General features: G+C 44.0%; 3 protein-coding genes across 3 annotated transcripts in view; 1 reads left to right on the forward strand and 2 right to left on the reverse strand.

The window, feature by feature from the left end:
- Positions 1 to 70: 70 nt before the first annotated feature.
- trappc2l (trafficking protein particle complex subunit 2L) lies at positions 71 to 2,275 on the forward strand. The gene is made up of 5 exons (XM_083665556.1): positions 71 to 231; positions 995 to 1,167; positions 1,730 to 1,817; positions 1,960 to 2,039; positions 2,123 to 2,275. Exons 1-5 carry the CDS (start codon positions 199 to 201, stop codon positions 2,166 to 2,168), a joined length of 420 nt encoding a protein of 139 aa, XP_083521682.1. The 5' UTR covers positions 71 to 198; the 3' UTR covers positions 2,169 to 2,275.
- Positions 2,276 to 3,039: 764 nt separating this feature from the next.
- Positions 3,040 to 5,566, reverse strand: pabpn1l (PABPN1 like, cytoplasmic; the record flags this gene model as incomplete). The annotated part of the gene is made up of 6 exons (XM_083691259.1): positions 3,040 to 3,360; positions 3,550 to 3,637; positions 3,989 to 4,095; positions 4,222 to 4,297; positions 4,705 to 4,802; positions 5,492 to 5,566. The coding sequence occupies 6 exons, from the start codon at positions 5,564 to 5,566 to the stop codon at positions 3,040 to 3,042; spliced, it is 765 nt and encodes a 254-aa protein (XP_083547385.1).
- A 1,296-nt stretch (positions 5,567 to 6,862) lies between these two features.
- The window catches only part of cbfa2t3 (CBFA2/RUNX1 partner transcriptional co-repressor 3), a 47,577-nt gene continuing 33,071 nt past the window's right edge, over positions 6,863 to 21,368 (reverse strand). Inside the window, exons 7-12 of the mRNA XM_083665537.1 lie at positions 20,868 to 20,953; positions 18,984 to 19,263; positions 18,252 to 18,320; positions 17,287 to 17,340; positions 15,177 to 15,367; positions 6,863 to 12,953 (exon numbers count right to left, since the gene is read on the reverse strand). Coding sequence (XP_083521663.1) covers positions 12,591 to 12,953; positions 15,177 to 15,367; positions 17,287 to 17,340; positions 18,252 to 18,320; positions 18,984 to 19,263; positions 20,868 to 20,953 — 1,043 coding nt within the window. The 3' untranslated portion in view covers positions 6,863 to 12,590. The remainder of the gene's footprint in view (positions 12,954 to 15,176; positions 15,368 to 17,286; positions 17,341 to 18,251; positions 18,321 to 18,983; positions 19,264 to 20,867; positions 20,954 to 21,368) is intronic.

The following is a 21,368-nucleotide window of genomic DNA, read 5'->3' on the forward strand; positions in this document are numbered from 1 at the left end:
AAGGACGGTGAAAGAAACTAATGTCTTGTTGACCAATGTAGCGCTTGAAAACGTGTGTTACTCTCGATCCATTGTTTGACAAATATGATGTAGCTAAAACCATAAGAGAGAGGGAGAACTGCGGAGTGCTTACGTAGAAGGTGTTGGTAATGCTTTTTGTAGTCACGTGACAGCTCTTGACAATTCCAGAATTCCAACATGGCGGTGTGCATTGCTGTCATCGCTAAAGAGGTAAAGGATTTTAGCAATGCTAAAATGTTTTGACCTTTCATTTTCCGCCCAGTGTACACTGGTTCCGATTTTAATTGTTCGTGTTCTGGCCCATCGTTTGAGAAGCCAGCAGCAAGCTCACAGAACGAGCGTTGGTTACGTAGGCCAGCTGTTAATGTTAGAAAAGCTCACTAGACTAGCTTGTTGTGATCTATTTTGTTTTTTGAATTAACCATTTTCTTCTAGAGTTAGTACTGCTAATAATGCATTTAATATAGCTTGTCAAATTATTGCTAACTATTTCTTGCTGTTCATGCAATTCTAGTAAGGATTATTGAATAGACAGCTGAACATGCAGCTAGCACTGTCTCCGGAGAGACCCAGTCTAGATCTTCAGACTTCTATTCTAGCCCACCGTTAACACAGCCGGGTTCAATCTATAATCAAGCCCTTGCTGAATCTGATGTGTTCGCAATAGTTAATGTACTACTGGTCTTACTGTACTGGTATGAACAGAAAGCTGCACACCCTGTCACTGTGGCTGTCCAGGACCCGAATTTAAGGACACAAAATTTATTTGAGGATAAGGATCTTTGTGACGAGAACAATGTTTGAGTATTGTATGAGCTACTACATGTTATGCAATACAAGGCTGTAGTTATTATTCATCCAATTTTCCCCTGACAGAATTATTCCCTGTACATCTGAAGTATATGATGAATTTGGGTAAATACAAACCGAGTTAGGCTAACTTACTTTTGCATTACATTTTCTTCTGTCATAGAATTATCCCCTATACATTCGAAGTGTACCCACCCAGAATGAGCTGAAGTTTCATTACACGGTGCACACCTCTCTGGATGTGGTGGAGGAGAAGATCTCAGCAGTCGGTAAAGCCATGGCAGATCAGAGGGAACTCTACCTTGGACTGCTCTACCCAACCGAGGACTACAAAGTGTATCCTTCAAAGAGGCAACTTGTTTTTGTCCCTCAATTATGGAATTAGGAATACAGTACAGTAGACTCATGTTAAGTGATCAGTGCAAACTCTGCTAAAGTACAATACAGTTTTTATGCCCCAATTCTATTAGGCCTACATATATTGTATTGCTCTGGATGTTGGCATGCTAGTGTACATAGTCAGGGTAATCCGAATGCATTCATGAGGAGTCGACTATACACAAATCGTCTTTATACTACCATCATGTAAAGCAGGACTCTTCACCCTGGAGGACTGCAGTGTATGCAGTCTTTTGTCCCTGATCACACTACAGAGCCTAACCAAACTGAGCCAAGGCTGTACTGGGCTGGCCTGGTTACACATCCACCATAGCTGCTGTAATGTGAAAAGAAAACATCTGAGCTAACAGAATGTTTCAGGTCAGCACTGTCATGTGTAAAGCCCCTAACTAAAGCCCTGATTCAACGTGTCAACAAATCATCGAAACCATGATCATATCATGCATATTGTAGAATTATGAAAAGTGAAAGTTGAATAACTCCTTGACTTGCATACAAGATATGGTTACGTGACCAACTCCAAGGTGAAGTTTGTCATTGTCGTGGACTCATCAAACACATCTTTACGGGATAACGAGATAAGAAGTGTACGTTTAAGTCCTGCCCATATATGGTTCTCTCGATAAACATGAGGCAGTGGAAGACAGAGGACCTTTACGATTAGCATTTTTCAATGTTTCTGAAACTACTTGACTCATAGTTTACCCTGTCATTGGTTTTGTCTTGTAGATGTTCAGAAAGCTACACAACTCATTTACTGATGTGATGTGCAACCCGTTCTACAATCCTGGAGACCCCATTCAGTCCAAGTGAGTTACATGTGAGAATTCTTAGTGTTTCAATCTTACTACAGTATTACTGTTCCTTTTCTGACTGTCTCATTTCTCTACAGGGCCTTCGATGGCATGGTTTCTGCAATGATGGTGCAAGCTTGCTGATATTGTCCTACTCCTCAACTTTTGTACATAATACCCCGAAACCTTTTGCTTTACTTGTTGCCTCTGGCGTGGTGCGTGTATGATAACTGTAATAAACTATTAGCTATGTCCATCAGTCTCTGGTTTGTTGACTTATTGCTATATCAGTGTCATTTGTCAAATGAAGCACTTTACCAAACGGAAAGAATTGATACATTTATTTATTTAAGTCATTATATACAACAATATCAGCATTAACCATATTTTCAAGTATACAGCAACATAATCTCACAATTGCTTTAAGTGCTCCCTCAGCACGCCAGGATGGGTAGTTACAAAATAAACAAAATCCCAAGCCACTGAACCCCCTATGTTCAGTGTTTGATAATCACACCTATTCACAGCCTCAGTAACCCCATCTGCCAAAATATGAGCAATACAAAAAAGGTCTGGCAATGCAAAAAGGATGTGCATTCAAACAGTTCTTGGGATAGAGAAAAATGACTGGAAATAAAAAATAAAAAAAAACATACCATGTACTGTAGGCACAATCTTTTAACATGTACTAGTAAAGAAAGAGCAGACCAAGGCTGGGTGAGCTCTTATGGTTCCTATACAATCAGAGCCAAAAATTTGACTTGTTTTGGTTAAGGTGCACCAACTCTCTAAATCAAGGCTGACATGGTCCTACTGTATATGAATTAATTCAAAGACGTGGTTGAAATCAGTACCTCTGTGCTTTCCTCTCTAATTTTGCCCTTTAAATGCAGCATGGAATATTCTGCATGATACTCAGTGATTTTGATTTGAGTCTAACTATGTCCTGAAATTGCCATTCCATGTTGGTATAAGACAGAAACTGTTGAAGCTGGACATCTGACTAGGAGCAAGCTCACCGTTGCTGCATGTACAGTTGTCCACTGGGCCCTGGCCCAGAGTCACCAGGCGGCGGGGTTATGAGGAGGAGACAGGAGTGGCGTTTGGGGACCTGCTCCCGGTACTCTGGGGGTCCCCACTGTCTCTTCACGGTCTGAGGACCGTAAGGGTGAGGCACTACAGACCTGGCCGGATAGAAGCGGGACCTGCCTTGATAAAAGCCGTTGTTGTATCTGGGGGACGGGCGGAAACCTCTGCCCCGGGATCGTCCACCTCTCTGGCTCCTCCCCCTGTCGGTGGTGCTGATTCCTGGCATGTTGGTCCTTTTAGGCATTACCTGCAGTTCAAAGGTCACAAAGATGCCACTGAAAGACCCATATTGGAAGATATTGTAGTAAAAAACCTATCCAAATATGTTTGCACATCATGAGTAGACTGCTCCACTGAGTTGAGATGGTGTAACACAGTATTTAGAATGGCCAAAATTACTAGAAATGACCTGCCATAGTTTTCCCATCCTACTCACCTTTATGACTCTGCCTCTGAACAGAGTCTCATCCAAGCCCATGGCAGTCTGTACTGAGTCCCTATCAGAGAACTCTATGTATGCAAAGCTGAGGGAGAGAGGACTCACCTTAGACAATAGCATACACTGAAATTGTTCATAGGTCATTGGATAATATTGTACGAAAAACATACAAAATGACTCATAAACCATTGCAATGAAGATCTTGCATTGGCATGTCTGAAGAGGCCCAAACAATGCCATAGTTCTCTATTCAGAAGAAACTAGCAGCCCCTACTCCCTCCCTATGCGCTTGTGTAAATCTGAAAGAATTAGGTAGATATAAGATAGATGGTGGACATTCCACCAAGCCCATCAGTGGGCAAGATGGAGCTATTACCACAAAGCTTATACCTAATGAATGTCTACGGTTAAGAACAGGGCCCGAAGTTCAACTTACCCTTTTGGATGGCCAGAGAATCTGTCACAAAGTATGGTTACTCTGTTCACAGGACCACAGCCATTGAAATGAATCTCCAGCTCATCTGCAGTTGCACCATAGTCCACCTGTTTGTTTCAAGACAGCATTGTATCAGAAGATTGCATGAGCCATCCTAAGAGGTGCATGTAATTATTGCATCAATTACTCATGGAGATATGCATGGAATAGATAGATGCATGGAAGTGGCTTACATTTCCCACATAGACTGATCGGTTGTCTGCATCTATCCTCTCCTCCTGGCTCATTGTGTAGAACGACCCTTGCGTTGTGAACAGAAGATAATAATAAAAAAAAATTTAAATCACCATAACAACTCATTACAGCATGTTATTATAATAATTTGAAAGTTGTATCTTTTATTAAGAAGTATTTGCTCTCTTCCCAAGACATACTAAAAGGGACAAAGCAAGCTCCATTCCTACACAGGGAAGGCCCTGGCAAAGATGGAGGATTGCCTTGGGGGCAATGAGGGGGGCCCTTCTGGAAGGCTGCGGCTCACTACAGCTCACTGCTTCTTTCATTGGGCAGTGATGAAGCACATGTGAGCGTCAGCGTGGCCCTGCTGCCCCCCCCCCCGGCCTCAGCAGATGGGCTCAGGTGTGGGCCAGCTGGCTATTCTGCTGAACAGGAGCTGGGGCTGGAGCTCACCTGCCTGGGGGCCGCTGCTGCTACACAGGACCTGTCTCTCTGCCTCATACTGCACCTCCCTCAGCCTCTCTGCCTCCTCCTCCATCTCCATCTCCAGCACTCGGGCCTTGATGGCTTCAAGCTCCTGGAAGGGGGGTAGAAAAGCCAAAACATCAGAAACATACATGCATGCATGTCATTGGAGAATGGTAAGTGGACCAATGCAGTGGTACTGTGAGACTTTCAATCAACAAACACCATGAATGAGTCCCTGATTGATGTAGGAGGACCACATTGGAAGTAAGGACCATAATAGAATAAGTCAGCTGACTTTGTTTTTTTTATATCCTTGATTCTAAAGCATTTTCATTTTATTCAGTGGAGCAACAACTACACATTTTAAAATTGTCATACAATGCAATCATTCATTCATTCATTGGAGGCAGTTTGATTAAATGGGCCTCGAATGTTAGTGCCCCAGCACTACTTGAACAGCTGTTTGATACTGTTTGAGAATTCAATTCAGACCCATGCAATCCATCCGCAAACGTGTCGTGCATAGGCTTATGACCAAGCAATCACATCAGGTATATTGATTTCTTGAGAGCTAGCCATAAAACATGATTTCATGGATTATTTGTATACTGAATGGAAAGCAATGATCTAATCTGCATATATGCAAATACCTACTGTAAAGCACCAAAAACCCTGACCACTTGATTCAGTTGCGCCAACGTGACATCGATTACGCATTCAAGATGAAAAAAATAAAATAAAAACGAGAACGCACGGTTGCAAGACAAGCTAATGCAAACAGAATGTTGCCTTACGTACCGGGTCCTCGGTGTAATGTTCCCCGGTGAGCTCGCCTCCTAGGTACCCGAGTGCCTCCGGTCTTTGCTCCGCCATATTCAGCACTCAGCAGGCTCTAAAACCATGCCCGCCGATGCCTTCTCCCTCGCGTGGCTCTTATAAACTGCCAGTCCAATGTTTGATCGCTTTCAAATGCGATTCTTAAGGTGTAGCTTCACACTTCTCTGCTATGTATTTGTCCAGTAAAATTATAGATGATCAGATACTCGCACAAGGCTTTCAAGTGAATGAAAACAATTATCTTCTCTCCTGGACGAAGGAATCGATCCTAAATGACGGTCGTGGTGTGAAGGGTCGGGATTCATCAAGATCACCTGTGTAGGCTACATCACATGGTTAAAAGCTCGTCCTTTAATTGATATTACATGAAACATATTTCCCCAAATGTTATTATTTTATTTCCATCAATAGGCTACTATCATCATTTTTCTCACCTCGATGACCAATGAAAATAGTTGATGAAATAAAATATTGATGACAATATTTCAATTTGGGCAAATTACGAGAATCCTCTGATAGATAATTGTGTATGCAGACAATGCGTCAATGTGTTGTATTGTGTTCCTTATGGTTATAAATAAATCAAATTACAACAAAGCAGACAGTACGTTGGGTTACCTGTGAAAGTGATTACAAAAAAATGTGTGCGATCTGTTTGTTTTCAGACTATGTCTGTAGTCATGGCTGCTCATTGCAATGCTTAATCTGTTTTTGTGTTAAAGACTGAATCATAGTCACACGAATATTTGATTGATTAAGCAGTGTTATCTGACTCTGTCACCAATATGCTTTTTCTGTTAGGGCCTACCTCGTTTAGGGACTTGAAAGCCAGTCTCCTATTTCCAGTAATTTCAAATAATGAGATACCTTTTGATTTTGAATATGACCATAATTAAACTGTTTTATTTTTCATAAACACAACATCAGGATATATTACTCCATGGTTGTTTGTTGTAATATGAGATTTTGTAAACAAATCTATTGCTTCAAATCATGTCTTTAAAAATGCCACTCTCATTCAGATACCACATACCTTCATTCCTGTCAGTAAACCAGACAGGAAAAGGAGTTATGGACTGGAGTGGGAGTATGTCGTTAATCACAGAAATGTCCCTTTAGAGTGAATTATCTCTTTAATTGCATGTGAAAAAGCCATGGGATGCATTTGCTCCATTGTGTACAATCTTATGGAATGCACAAATTGCAGCTTAGTTTATACATCTGAAAAGTGCAGAACAATTTGAGGATACTGACATATGGGATCTTAAATCAGGAGACATGAGAAAAATAAATATTTCATTTCATTTTTAATTACACAGTTACATAGCTCAACACAGACAATAACCTGAATTAGAATGTTTACAGCTTCACACATCCAACATAGCGCACAGTTAAAGAAGGGGAATAGCAAAAGGGGTAGAAAGCATGCAAGAAATAAATAAAAATCAGAATTAAATTCTTCTGGCACAGTTCACTTCATCTAAAGAATGGTAACAGGACCCTTAAAGAGGAAAGAAAAACATTTTCTTCAAAGCGCCAACCTTTCCTACAGAAACATATATTTTTTCTGTAATAATGTATTGCACAATACAGTATATAATGCTTCCCTACACATATAAAACCAAGCCTTTGTTTGTCTCGAAGTAATAATGTAAAAAAACACGACAATCCCTACCATGGCTTTTTGGGAAACCAAGTGCTGTATCCTCTTTTGCCATTTCAGCTTTATTGTATCAGTGCGGGCTTCACAGGGCAAAGCATCACAAAATCAGAGAAACCACGAAACTCCATCGGTAGATTGACGCTAAATGGTTAGGGAGAGAGGCCGATGACTGTGTGTAGTATTTGCCATTGAAAAACATATAATTTGTCCTCTTTATGTATGCCATATTAAATAACAACAGATAAAGGGGTCTGTGTGGGTAAATGCCAGAAGGAGGAGAGGCATGGTTTTTTTATAACAAAGTCCTTATGCTCTTTTTCCCCAATGACAACACAGAACAGAGCAGTAATGAATGAAACAGAACACTCCTCAGCACAACGGTTTTCTTCTTATCCTGTCCAGAATCGGAAACTTTCCTCAGAGCCCATACCACTGTGAGAACATTGATTGACCTTTGACTTTGACTCAATGTACTCATAACCAAGGATATTAGAATGAATGAATGAATTCCTCCACAGTGTCACACACAACAGGTACCCAGCAAGGTAACCGCTGAGCCCACATGAGCTGTCTTCTCTGGGACTGCATACATGGCTACAGAACATGATACCATCACATAAACCCCTTCCCAGAACCACTCGGGAGAGCAAGTGGCCTAATGATGACCTTTAGAGAGACAGCATAAAAAGACAGAGATAGAAATGGGTGTTAAAAACATTTTTCTGTCTTTTTGATTGGATTTTGGTCAGTAAACGTGGGATCACCAGTAGTGTAAAATCTATGACTATTTACTGTATGTACAGTATTATGTTTTCAGGGTTGATTTCCAGACTAGCAAAGCACACACAGGGCACAAAGGATGTTGAGTATTGAATTGTCATCATGGCCTAGTGTCGTGTATAATGTTGAGTTAACTTGTTTCCTCTCAGTGCAAGAAAACATCACACTGCTACATTTTTTTAATTTCTCTGCCATTTCACTGCCTATGTTGTTTCATTAAAGCTCTGAAGGTTCAAGTAGTTTGTACAGAGAAATGATGACACACACACACACACACACACACACACACACACACATACACACACACACACACACACACACACACACACACACACACACACACACACACACACACACACACACACAAACACACCATGAGCAAGGCTTTGTAAGAACACTCAAAGCAGTCATTAGGTTTTATGAAGGAGATTTTCCTGTAGTCTTATCAGAGGTATTAGATATGTAGAACCAAGCGCTTTGATTGCTTGAATGAATAATCTACAAATCTCCACCTTGGCATACTGTATATGCACCAGGTGTTTTGTTTTTCTCTTGTGCTTTGAGTGTGTGTTTATTTCAGACACTTTGGTTTACTGGTATAGTTGGCCTCAAGCCTCTTCTCGTCTTACTTTAGACAATGTCAACATCTACAGCCATGCAGAAATACTTTGGTCTGTGCTTTTATTTGTTTTGGACTACAAATGGCATGTAATGGTTTTTTAAAGTTCAGCTGTGTTATGGAAGAATTTACATTGAACACTGGACAGTGTGTAGCAGAGTGGCAGGACTCTGAATACATACAATATCACTTTAATGTGCCTCAACTGATGACTTTTTGTGATCGATTGAGGTCAGTGAGGCGTGAAAATATACACGTTATTAAAAAGTGGGCAGTGATGACAATTCCTTTCAGATCTCTTTCACTCTGTGTGTGAGTTTGCGTAACCGAGGGGATTTGAACCGGAGACCTGGATTTGAATCCTATACAACCCTGCTTTCGAAGCTTAACCAGTGACCTTGGTGGTTTTCTGTACTGTCACAGGAGGTAGCTTGTGAGGTGGAGGGGTCAGGGGTCAAGAGGGGATGGTGAAGTACAAGTTACAGTAGGACAAAGGAGCAGAGGTCAGTACTACTTCAATCTGTAGTTAACATTAAACAACAGAAATTATACAGAGGGCTGCAGGGTACCTCACTGCTTATGACATTTGAAAGATGTACTGTACATATTACCTTTGATATTGACTTAGGAAAATAGACCATGTACATTAAGTGATTAATCAAACAAGACATCAATTTTAACTAACCTCCAATTGTTCTGCATCAATATGTCACTCTAGGTTTTAAATGTGGAAGAGGCTGGCTGATCATACTTTTAACAGTACAAAAGAAAAACACAACACAAAAGATCCTTCAAGTTTGGTCCATTTTAGAGGTATGTGGCCAATTTATTGTGGAATATAATTTTATCAACTTGAGCATGGCTGTAATAGACCCTAAATGAAATGCTATAAATGCCATTTGAGCTTATATGTTTAACTTACAGGACAGCTTATGACATTATTGGAGCACCTTTAGACAACTTGTAAACGGAACACATAAGATCGTATTCCTCCTTGTTAGTCTTTGTGTTTGTGATGGAAAACCTTTGCCCAACAAGAATCCTAGTCCTTCATGAGAACAAATAACTAAGACTGTATTACAAACTCGTCTTAGGAAATAGTACAGAAAATTAGGCTTGGACAGTATCAGTTTTAAGCTTAATTATAGCTTCACAGTGGTATATGACTCCTCCACTGCAGCTAGGCTCATAGTTTGGCGATTGTGGAAGGTGGAACATTGCAGTGGCACTTCAGCCCAATGGATGGCAATGTTTCACACTGATCGACTCAAAATAACCTACTAGGTAAGGGTACTACTACTAGCCACAGGTTCTTAGTTTCAAATCCAAAAGTCCAGAGTAGAGTAACATAGCCTAGTGCTAGTCCCCCAATTGAATCAATGTGTGAGAGGCCGCATCTACATTTATCTAAGGGAAATATATGAGGAGATGTTATGGGTTCACACCAATAAGTGCTGAATGCATCACTATTCTGCTCTTGTAGGGTGTCAATGATGGGTGTCAGTGGTGTATGCCAACATTCTATCAACCTGCTTTCACCTCTACCAACAAGCTAGCAGAACTGTGACTCCATAAGAAATCACAACCACTACCAACCTCCCCCTTGACATCTTTTTGAGATTTACACACTTGACACCTTCTTACTAATCTGGTAGAAATGAAGGTTTTCTATGACGAAGGACAATTACATTGATTGAAAAAGAAACAATGAACTGGAAAGAAATCATATTCTGGACATTATACTTTAAAGGTTTCTGTTATTTGGCAAACACATTTTTGGACCTCTTTAAATACTATGTACATTCACATTAAGTTACTGATGTTATCTTTAAATATATTTATATGTATCTATATTATATGACACCCTATGGGCAGTTGCTGAGGTTCCATTCAGTAGCTGAATTCTCTTCATATTGCACCTCTGTCCTCTCACTGTCTTACAATGCGAGCAATATAAAATATTCTACAAGAGGAGTTTTCTTTTCATTGATATAGATACAACAGTACAATAAGTACAACATGGGGCTTGCTCTCCTAGAGTGTCTTTGCTCCTGCTTCGTCAAATGTTCAGCCCAAACTTAAAGGAGGAAAAACTAAAAGAAAAGAAAGTCCAGGTGGACTTCAGAGACAAGAGACATTTTTGAGAAACAAAAACAGGAATTATATCTACAAGCAGGTTTGATCCCTTCCCAGATTTCTGCTTAGAGGTTAGTTCCAAAGGGTGGGTGGGTGGTAGGGGCAGGTTGACTGGGGGGTGGGGGTTTGGGGGGGGGTAATAAAGAGTTACAGGGAAGAACATACAGGAGAATGGGGGGAGGTAGAAAGAGAGAGAGAAGAGAACCGAGTCTACACCGCTCATGAGGCTCATCCTCAGTCAGTTTGTCATGCTTTGGAAAAGGAGGGAGAGTGAAACGGTCCATTGAAATGTATCCTCTTCAAAGAGCTTAAAAGAAAAAAATAAAACAATTAGGAACAAAAGTCTTCTCCAGTCTGTTCTGTACAATGCTTGCTTGGACAGGGTTTGTAATTCTTTTGAGGTTTATTTTTTTGGCAGTTCCAATGCCGTTCCTTCTTCTGTTTGAGGCCAAATAGCTGTTTCTTTTCCCCCCTTCCATTGCCATCCTCATAAATCACTGTCTTATTCAGAGGCTCATCCATCCCTTACAATTGTCTTTGTGGTAGGCGCATTCCAAAAATTCAACCTGGGGTTCTCTAGGCCATCACTATGAGTCTTTTCAGGCTGTGAGAGGCCAGCTACAGTGCACTCGATATAGTTTTTTTTGTTTTTTTTATTATGTGTGTGTCCTGTTGCAGCTCTTACAGCCTGTAGCTCTCAGGGCTGGCTTTGCTGCTGAGGAGGTGAAGTTGCTTTGCGTTTGGTTACAAGATGAGTGCTTCTACATGTCTCTTAGTAACTTTGGCAGTGTCATAAAAAGGTTTGGATCATGTTTTTTTTTTGTGTTTTTTTCGTCTTTGAATTCATTTGGGTTCACATCGGTCCAGAGAGGTGAGTCCGGTGTAGATTTTCTTGGCTCGCTAGCAAGGTAGTTAACAGGTTTATTTCTTTCACTTTTATCATTATTATTCATTCAGAATATTTGGACTATTCTTTATTTTCCTTAAAGCCAAAAAAAGAAACATCAGATAAATAATTAGCCGTATTGTGGAAGAGTTTCTGAGGAATAAATCGCACCATGAGTGGGTCCCCTTCTCCCCTCTGTCAGAAGAGAGGTATCTTGACCCTTGTCTGTCTCCATAGGAAGGGAACACTGGTTGGGACATTTCCAGGGCCCGATATACAGAGGAACCTGTTAGATGAGACACATTTCTCAGAGGTCTGGACTGGTAGTGCACATGCTGAGGGTTAAGCATTCTCCCACTGCTGCATTTAAAGGGAAATCCTGTCCAAGTGCTCAATTCAGATATCTGTTCCCTATTGTTTTACCACAATAAGTGTCTTGGGTCTCATGCAAGCCCCTTACATACACAGTACAGCATTTAACCGGGCTTATATTACTGAGGCCACTTGTTGGTCAGGCATATAACAAAGCATCTACTCAACTCAACATTATAAGAGTTCAACCATCAAGTCTGGTCCATTTCTGTAATAGAAATAGAAAATGCTTCTGCATTCTTGTTTAGCATTCAGTAAAGTAAGCCCTGGCCATGCTCCTCACTACAGGGGACTCCTTTGACTTGTTGTGTCTGTATGCACAAAATATGTGTGAAAGAGAGAAAGTCTGTGTGGCTGAGAAACAGAAAGTAATTTTTGGGAGGTTTAGGAGTCGAAAAAACGAGGCCGTCAGGTAGCTAAGAAGTAGTGCACGCAGTAGTTCACGGGCCGGTAGCACTACAGATGCAAGTTCAAAGAGAGAGAGGGAGGGGGTGCAGTGTGATTGGAGATTCCTCAGTTCGTTTTTTGGATGGAGGGCGCTGCTGTAGCATCAGTGGGCATGACTGGGCTGGGGTGGGCTTAGGGGGCTTGGTTAGGGGAGGGGTCAGCGGGAGGTGGCGTCCAACAGCGCGGGCGTAGCCGGGGTGGTGGAGCGTGAGGCACTGTTGGAGCTGGAGCTAGCCTCCTTAGGGCTCCCAGAGATGCTGCCGCCCCCACCACCGCCTCCGCTCGTCTGCCCAGGTAGAGACAGGGGTCCTGGGGGGTTTCCCTCAGAGTGGGTGGGGGGTGCGCTGGAGGTGGAGGATGAGGAGGGGACACCGCTGCTCCCAGGGAGACCCTGCATGCCTTGGCCACAGACATGGTGGTGTTTCTCCCAGTCCTTGTGCTGGCAGAAGGAGCCACAGTAGCGTGCTGTGTTGCAGCCGCTGCAGGTCTCACTGGCCTTCCGTCCACAGTTCCAGCAGCTCTGGAGAGACAGTGGGGGAAAAGGCAGAGGGTTGATAAAAATAAATCTCTGGTCGACCAGGTTGTTCACCAGAAACAAGGGTTGGGTGGTCAATTTGTAATTCAATTAGCTCAATGCAAGAGGTGAAATGGAAATCGATTCACAAATCCAAAAATCCTCATGGAAAATAGTAGAATCAATTCTTGCATTGAGTGCATTTAAATTACAATTTGACCCCCAACCATGTAAAAACATGATGTCCACCCTAACCAACACTATCATGATATACACTCACTGAACACTTTATTAGGAACACTATACTAATACTGGGTAGGGCCTCCCTTTGTTCTCAAAACAGCCTCAATTCTTCGTGGCATTGATTCCATGTTGGAAGATGTTGGAAACATTCCTTTGAGATTCTGGTCCATGATGACATGATTGCATCACGCAATTCATGCAAATTTTTCAGGTGCACTAAAGCTGTGAATCTCCCGTTCTACCACATCCCAAAGGTGTTCTATTGGATTTAGATCTGTTGACTGGGAAGTCCACTGAAGAACACTGAACTCATTGTCATGTTCATGAAACCAGTTTGAGACGACTTTTTTTTACGAAAACATTCCCCACACCATTACACCACCTCCACCACGAGAAGGTGCACAGGTGTTCCTAATAATGTGTTCCGTGAGTGTATACATCTTCACTAAACTTTGTTCAATGCCCTGCCAATATGGCCACCGGTCAATAAAGTAGAAACAACATTTAGTGGTTGAGAGACAATGAGATTTCATTTTCTGTAAAACAAATCCTAAAAGTAAACAATTCTGCCACACATTCCAAAAAACAGGCAGTCTACTCCCCTGCCCTGCCCTACCCTGCCCTGCCCTGCCCTGCCCTGTTCCTGGCCCTGGCCCTGGCCCTGGTCCTGGCACTTAACTCAAACCATCTGTGGCTGCTGTTATTCAGACAGGCTGCTGGTCTGGATTCACTCTTCAATAATGAAATGACAACATGGTGCTCACTCAGACCATGTGCACCCAGCTGTGACTCACATTAACACCACAGTGAGATAGTGCCAGAGAGAGATGAGGACACTGCATCATAGGACCTGGCTTGTGTCCAACAAGTGAGTGATTGTGAGTGAGTGGGTGAGTGAGAGGGTGGGTGGGTGGGTGAGTGACTGACTGAATGGCAACAACCCCTAGCCCTTCAGTACTTGTGCAGATCTGAAAGGATTGGATAGATGTAAGTAATATGGTGTCCACCTAGATTATACACCTAGCAAGGTATAGGTACTTCTACCCTCTTACTTACATTTACCCATCCAATCCTTTCAAATCTACAATGTAAGTGTGTTCTAAGTGTTTAAGGCAGGGGCTAAGGGTTGATTGTGGACAGGGCCAGTGATGTGAGCTTGGGGCGGGGGGGGGGGGGGGGGGTTAATGGTGGGGGGTTGTGAAGTGTGTGAGAGCAAGTCATGTGAAGAGAGGAGGTGTGTGACAGTGTGTACTATTTTGAGGGCGCTGTGTAGTGTCATTATGTGGTCTAAAAGAAGTAAGTTGTGTGACAGGCTGTTATGTAAAGCAAACGGGTTGTTGATAGGGAGTTGAGGTTTGGAATGTGACAATCTGGTTTGTGAGAGAGAGTTGAGAGCAGTGAGTGAGTGAGTGTGTGTGTGTGTGTGTGTGTGTGTGTGTGTGTGTGTGTGTGTGTGTGTGTGTGTGTAAATGTGTGTGTCAGTGTTCAGCGACAGTGGAAGGGTTGCGGTTTACTTTAAATTAAGTTTGACCTAATGTATTTGATTTGAGGGCTAGGGTATGTCTATATGCTCACTGCAAATGTGTAGTTGTGTGTGTGTGTGTGTGTGTGTGTGTGTGTAAATGTGTGTGTCAGTGTTCAGTGACAGTGGAAGGGTTGCGGTTTACTTTAAATTAAGTTTGACCTAATCTATTTGATTTGAGGGCTAGGGTATGTCTATATGCTCACTGCAAATGTGTAGTTGTGTGTGTGTGTGTGTGTGTGTGTGTGTGTGTGTATGTAAATGTGTGTGTCAGTGTTCAGCGACAGTGGAAGGGTTGCGTTTCACTTTAAATTAAGTTTGACCTAATCTATTTGATTTGAGGGCTAGGGTATGTCTATATGCTCACTGCAAATGTGTAGTTTTGTGTGTGTGTGTGTGTGTGTGTGTGTCTGTGTATGTCAAGTGGGATATGGGGCAGGGTGTGGGGTGTCTGTGATGCTCACTTCGCTGGAGTCCTCCTGCTGGTTGATGACAGTCAGTGCTTCCTCAGAGGCCTGTCTCTTAGCCTCAGCCAGTGCCCGCTCCATCTTGGATCTCTCGGAAGAAATCATCTCGTGGGCCTTCCTCTCAGCGTCTGACACCGCCTTCTGCAGCTCTGACATAGCCTGCCTCTTCACCTCATTCACTGCCTCCTCTGTGGAGAGAGAGACAGATAGAGAGACAGAGAGGGAGAGAGAGGCGTCAGTCCCCATGACCCGTTCTCCCGCTCCCACCGTGCACTGCTCTGTCATCCTTTATTGAGGCTCTCTAAGCTCTCCGCTTGTTTTATCTCGGCAAACAGATGTACATCATCCAAGATTTAAAACGTTCTGTCAGAAAAAGAAGCCTTGAATAATTAATTCAAACACGTCTGGTAACAATCATTTTCAGCACTGACAACAGCAGATGTCTCCAAACTTTGTTCACAAACTTGCCTATTAACCCAGTATTCTGTGCCTATCCGCTTTCGATCATTTCCCCCCACCCACCAGAATAAATGAATGGGAGAGACAAAAGGTGTAAGAAACAAGGAGCCAAAATGGCGTCCGTATTAATGATGCAGAACACTGCTTACAGCGGTTCCTGTAGAAGAGGTCCTATATCCCCTTTGTCCTTTGTTCTACAAATGCCAACATGTGTGAGTGAATAGGCTGTGTTTTTAGTTTTTTTTTAGATCAGGCAGGTGTGTGGACTCCTTCACAGACGATAGTCCAAAATAGATGCTGCATCTCACGAGAAGACAGGTCGGGTTATCACACTAGACATCACAATCTCAAATCTCACTCTCACCAAATTGATATTTTATGACGGGGGGGTTACTTCTCTTGCCTCCTTTCTTTCCTCCCACACACACACACACACGCACACACACACACACACACACACACACACACACACACACACACACACACACACACACACACACACACACACACACACAGGTGGCTTCCCAGGTGTGTGAGCCTCAGCAGACTGGAGGTGAGAGCGATGCTCTATTCTCTCAGACTCTTCCACTCAGTTGGTGTAAAGGAGTGGACTCATAAATAACTGTCATATTTCTCCCTCTGCTCCAATACAGCTGCCTGTGGTTGGCTGTTGTGCAGAAAGGTGTGTGTGTAAGTGTGCATGTGTGCATATGCGTGTCTAGTATACGTGAAGGGGTGTGTGTGTGTGTGTGTGTGTGTGTGTGTGTGTGTGTGTGTGTGTGTGTGTGTGTGTGTGTGTGTGTGTGTGTGTTTGTTGTAATTGTGCGTATGTGTGGGTGTGTGTCTTTGTATGTGTGTGAGGCAGTCATGAGCCTGACTCCCTTGCTCACAAACTGGAGAAGTCGTTAGTATTCCGTCAGTCCTCTCAACACCTCCCACACACACTTCTCTCTTTTTTTTCAATCCAGTCTTCTACCTTCATCCTTCATTTAATTTCTCCATTTTTTTTTCTTTTTTTTTTCACTTGTTATTGGTGCACGCCTTTTCCCTCACTATCTCTACTATCCTCTGCTGCTCAATTATGGGGTGTAATGCATGCACCACTAAGATTAGTTTGCAAATTTAATTAATTCTTATCAAGGAGACTGCGGAGCAGATGCTGGAGCAATTAGCACTTAATGGAAAACACGGGGGCAGCAATATTAATGTTTTCATTCCAGAGGGATTTGGCAGGTTTCAGGGTTTTTTTCCCTTCGTTTTCACACTTCAGATCTTGTTTTTCAAAGGCGCCGTAGTCTCTCAACCCTAACTAGACCAGAGAATATGTGTCTTTTTTAATTAAAGGGATGGACTGTAGTTATGCTGGTTACTGAGGCAGTAACAGAGGTGGCAGACAGACGCACGCATGCACAAAGACACACATGTGCACACAAGCACACACATATGTACATTTGCACACACACACACACACACACACACATACACGCACACACGCACGCACGCACACAGACACACATGTACACGCAAGCACACATGTACACGCAAGCACACATGTATGTACATTTGTGTGTGCGCACACATACACACACACACACACACACACACACACACACACACACACACACACACACAATGTTACAATACTCACCCTGTTTGTTTTGGAGTTGCTTTAGTGCTGGGGAGAGGGGGATACTTGTAGTACCTGGATGAAAAACAACTGCAATTAAAGGAGCTATTTTTTTCCTGCCGGTGAAGATGCAGCAGAGTATTATTAGCAGACAGCAGCAGCATATTTTCCCCCAGCATAGTATTTGAATATGACTGTAGTGTAATTGTGCTGGGACTTAAGATGAACCAAGGCTGTGTCATAACTGGCTCCTGGGATTGTGCTATATAAAGGCCAGCCAGGCTCAGCAATACATCAACCTAGCCCTGCTACACCTGAACCTGCCTAGAGCAAGTCCTTAGTCAGACTCAGGGTTCTGAACCAGCCTAGAGCAAGTCCTTAGTCAGACTCAGGGTTCTGAACCAGCCTAGAGCAAGTCCTTAGTCAGACTCAGGGTTCTGAACCTGCCTAGAGCAAGTCCTTAGTCAGACTCAGGGTTGTGAACCTGCCTAGAGCAAGTCCTTAGTCAGATTCAGGGTTCGCTCCCTGCCTTCTATTGAAGCATAAAATTAAATCAAGTATGCTAAATACTGTAACTGTCACATTGAAAAGCATGTTTGAGCTGAGGGATAGCTTTAGTACCCCCACAGACACTATCCCTTCTCCTTCTCCCCCCCCCCCTCTCTCCAGAACGGTGGGGGTTTACCCGCAGCCCCACCTGTGCTGCGCTGGACTGCGCCAGGTTACTGCAGTCTTAACTGCACTTGCCTTTCATAGCGGTGACAGATGGGGACAGCACTTAGCGCTAATGACAACACAGGGCCTCCAATCCCCTGTCCTTACGTAACTACAACGACAGCCACAAGGTTCTCTGGGTTCTCTGCAGTGGCGGTCAGTGATGGGGATGGAGACAGGGGACAGGGATAGGAGCAGGAGAGACACATATGGGGGAGGGCGAGGAACAGGAGATGGGGACAGAGACAGCGGGCAGGGACAGGGACTCTTACCAGCTTTCCTCCAGATCTCCTCAGGCAGGTAACCAGACCCAGGCCTGTGCAAAAAGTCCCGGTGGATCTCTGAAACACAGTCCAATGCACACTGTCAGCATCTGTACTCCCAATATCATATTTGACCAATATCTCCCATTGACATCAGTGGATTGGTTAGAGTATGTGAAGGTCTGAGTTACTGCAGGTACTGTAGGAACACAGTTGTCAAGTTAAGATTTGGCACCATGTGTCCTCCTAACCATAATCATAGTGGCAATGACTAATTGCCATTTTGCTTTGTAATGTTTAATAACCTGAATGTAAATGTATATAACCTCTACGTGGCCATGCAATCTCAGCATGCTCTCCTGTTTCCCCAGAATTCCCTAGCTGAGTGATAGTGTGTACTAAGGAGTGATTGAGTGTGTACCACTGACCCTGAGTACCACTGACCCTGTGTGTGTGTGTGTGTGTGTGTGTGTGTGTGTGTGTGTGTGTGTGTGTGTGTGTGTGTGTGTGTGTGTGTGTGTGTGTGTGTGTGCGTGCATGCTGGTGGCCTGGGTTGTTTCAGGAGGGCGCAACGCACTGAAGGTTGCAGACAGAAACGCCAAACATAGACCTGATATGATTCCTTCCTCGACATATCAGAAAGTCATATTTGGCTTCTGAACGTTCTGCAACGTTGCGTCCACTCTGAATGCAGCCCCCCCACCGCCCGGGTCTCTTGTCTGTCTGCAGCAGTGGAAGTACCTATGGGCTGTGTCTCGCTGCTGTTAGCAGTGTTGGAGGAGGAGTTGTGGTGGTGAGGAGGAGGAAGAGGAGACGGAGGAGGAGGGCGCTGGCCGCCGATGTTGTTGTTGTTGATGATGTTGTTGTTGTTGTTGTTGCCCCCACCTTTTTTCATATCCTCCACGTCGCTATAGCGGCGAATCCAGTGGTTCATCTCCTCGCGGTCGGCCTCCTGGCACCGCCGCAGCACCGTGAGAGACCGCCGCGTCTTCTCCACCATGTCCATGATGCAGTTGAGCAGCTGCAGGGGGGGGGGGGAGGGAGGGAGGGAGGGAAGGAGGGAGGGAGGGAGGGAGAGGTTAGAAATGATCACACACGCTTCGCTCTCTGGGTTGACTCTCCTTCAGAATCCTAATAACAGCCACTCACAGCTGTTCTCTGTGGGAGCTAAAGAGGGTTAGACCCCTGGACCCTGCAGTGGGCCATTAAATAAGGAGGGCAAGAAATCTGGAGTTGTTTTATAGTGTGCCTTTCACAACAGTGGATTGTATTCTGCAAGTACGCTGTCTGGCCCAACCCTCGTCTTTGCTTCAAAATGTAGGAGAAAATGTCACATATTCTTTTGATTCACTTTTGGAGCAATATACAGTGTGTCTCTGGAATCAATGAAGGGTGTTTAGGTGCAGCCAAAGGCTGTCTAAACAATGTTTTGGAGTGTGTGTCTCCTTGTCTTGTGTCCCTTTTAGCAGCAAAAGAGCCAGCGGTGTGTGTGTGCGTGCGTGCGCATGTGCATGCATTTGTGTGTGTGTGTGTGTGTGTGTGTGTGTGTATATGAGAGGTTGAGTGGTTATACAGAACAGCACAGCAACAATGGCTCTGTAACAGCTGTGCTACTGATGAAAAAGGCTGAACCAATTCATTCTGCCCATGTGCTCCAAAACCCTGTCTGCAAAAACCTTTTACTCCTTTTACCCCTCCCCTTCTCTCTCTCACTCTTCTTCCTCAACCTCTCTTTGACTCTCTCAACATTGTTTCTCTTTCTTCATCCTGCCTTACCCTATGCCTCCACCCTGGTCTGCAAAATGCATTTGACATACTCAATTTCTTCCATATTCTCTCTCTCTTCCTCTCTCTCTTATGCACCTCTTTCTCTCTCTTATTCTGCCAGTTTCTCTCTCGCTCTTCTGGCCCTCTCTCTCCTCTCCCGCTCTCTCCATGTCTCTCTCTCTCCCCCCCCCTCCCTCCCTCCCTCCCTCCCTCTGTTAGCTATATTTATTGCAGTGGAGTGTTTCTAATTTGGCAGGAGCCCAGCACAGGCCGGTTCCTTCCATGACTGCAGCCCTTGTCTCAGCTGCTCTCCCCAGCTGGAGCTGCCCTCCGCTGGGTCCCTCTCTCCATCTGGGGCCCTTTTCTCTGTGTATGTGTGTGTGTGTGTGTGTGTGTGTGTGTGTGTGTGTGTGTGTGTGTGTGTGTGTGTGTGTGTGTGTGTATATTCCTCTCTTTCTGTTTTGGTGTGTGTGTGTGTGTGTGTGTGTGTGTGTGTGTGTGTGTGTGTGTGTGTGTGTGTGTGTGTGTGTGTGTGTGTGTGTGTGTGTAAAGGTGAAGGTGAAGGTAGCTCAGTGTGCTCGCTGCAGGCTTTGTGTGCTGGCCAGAGAGGCCCTCTGTAGTCCATTCACCTCACGGAGACCCCCTCTAAGGTCAGCTGTCCATCAAATCCAAACTCAGTTGTTGTTTAACTTCTTCAATCTGTCATCAACCCAACCATGTGTTACCTCCCCTCCTTCCCCCCTCTCCCCCCTCCATGTCAGCTCAGGCATTAAAAGCTTCAAGGGGTTTCTAATGTGCAGTTTACACACGTATTTAATAAAGAATAAAACCGGGGTGCCCTACCCCAGCAACACGTACATTATCGAGGTGCTTCCACTCCTCTGCCCACTCGCGATCTGTCAGGCGGTGATCGATGACTTCCTCCTGGCGGGCTCCATGCACTGCTGCAACACAAACAGTCCTGGGTGACCACTTAGGCACCATCGCCATATATGAGCCATACTGGCTCCAACTCAGCTGCATACAGGAGCCTTTCCGGCTCCAACTCTCCACATATAGGACATTCGGATCTCTAACACTTCCTTATATGAGCCTTTCCAGCTCTAACAGGAAAGGAAAGACGTATATGGATTCCTAGAGAGGACATACTCAAGCATGTGTCACTTGTGGGCTTTTAATAGATGCACTGCCATGGGATTATAACACCCAACTCAAAACATGTAATTGTTGTAGAGAGACACAAGGCGCTGCATGCCTTTTTCTCTCTCCCTCTCTTTATCTTTTGTTCTCTCTCGCACACGCACACACGCACACACGCACACACGCACGCACACACACACACACACACACACACTTCTC

Source organism: Argentina silus (genome assembly GCF_951799395.1).
Source record: "Argentina silus genome assembly, chromosome: 2".
Taxonomy (NCBI): domain Eukaryota; kingdom Metazoa; phylum Chordata; class Actinopteri; order Argentiniformes; family Argentinidae; genus Argentina; species Argentina silus.

Bases quoted from the DNA above. Each gene is read 5' to 3' on its own strand.
- trappc2l (XM_083665556.1), top strand. From the start codon at position 199: ATGGCGGTGTGCATTGCTGTCATCGCTAAAGAG. The intron at 1,818-1,959 runs GTACGTTTAAGT...TTTGTCTTGTAG, and splicing joins GGGATAACGAGATAAGAAGT to ATGTTCAGAAAGCTACACAA. The intron at 2,040-2,122 runs GTGAGTTACATG...ATTTCTCTACAG, and splicing joins GGAGACCCCATTCAGTCCAA to GGCCTTCGATGGCATGGTTT.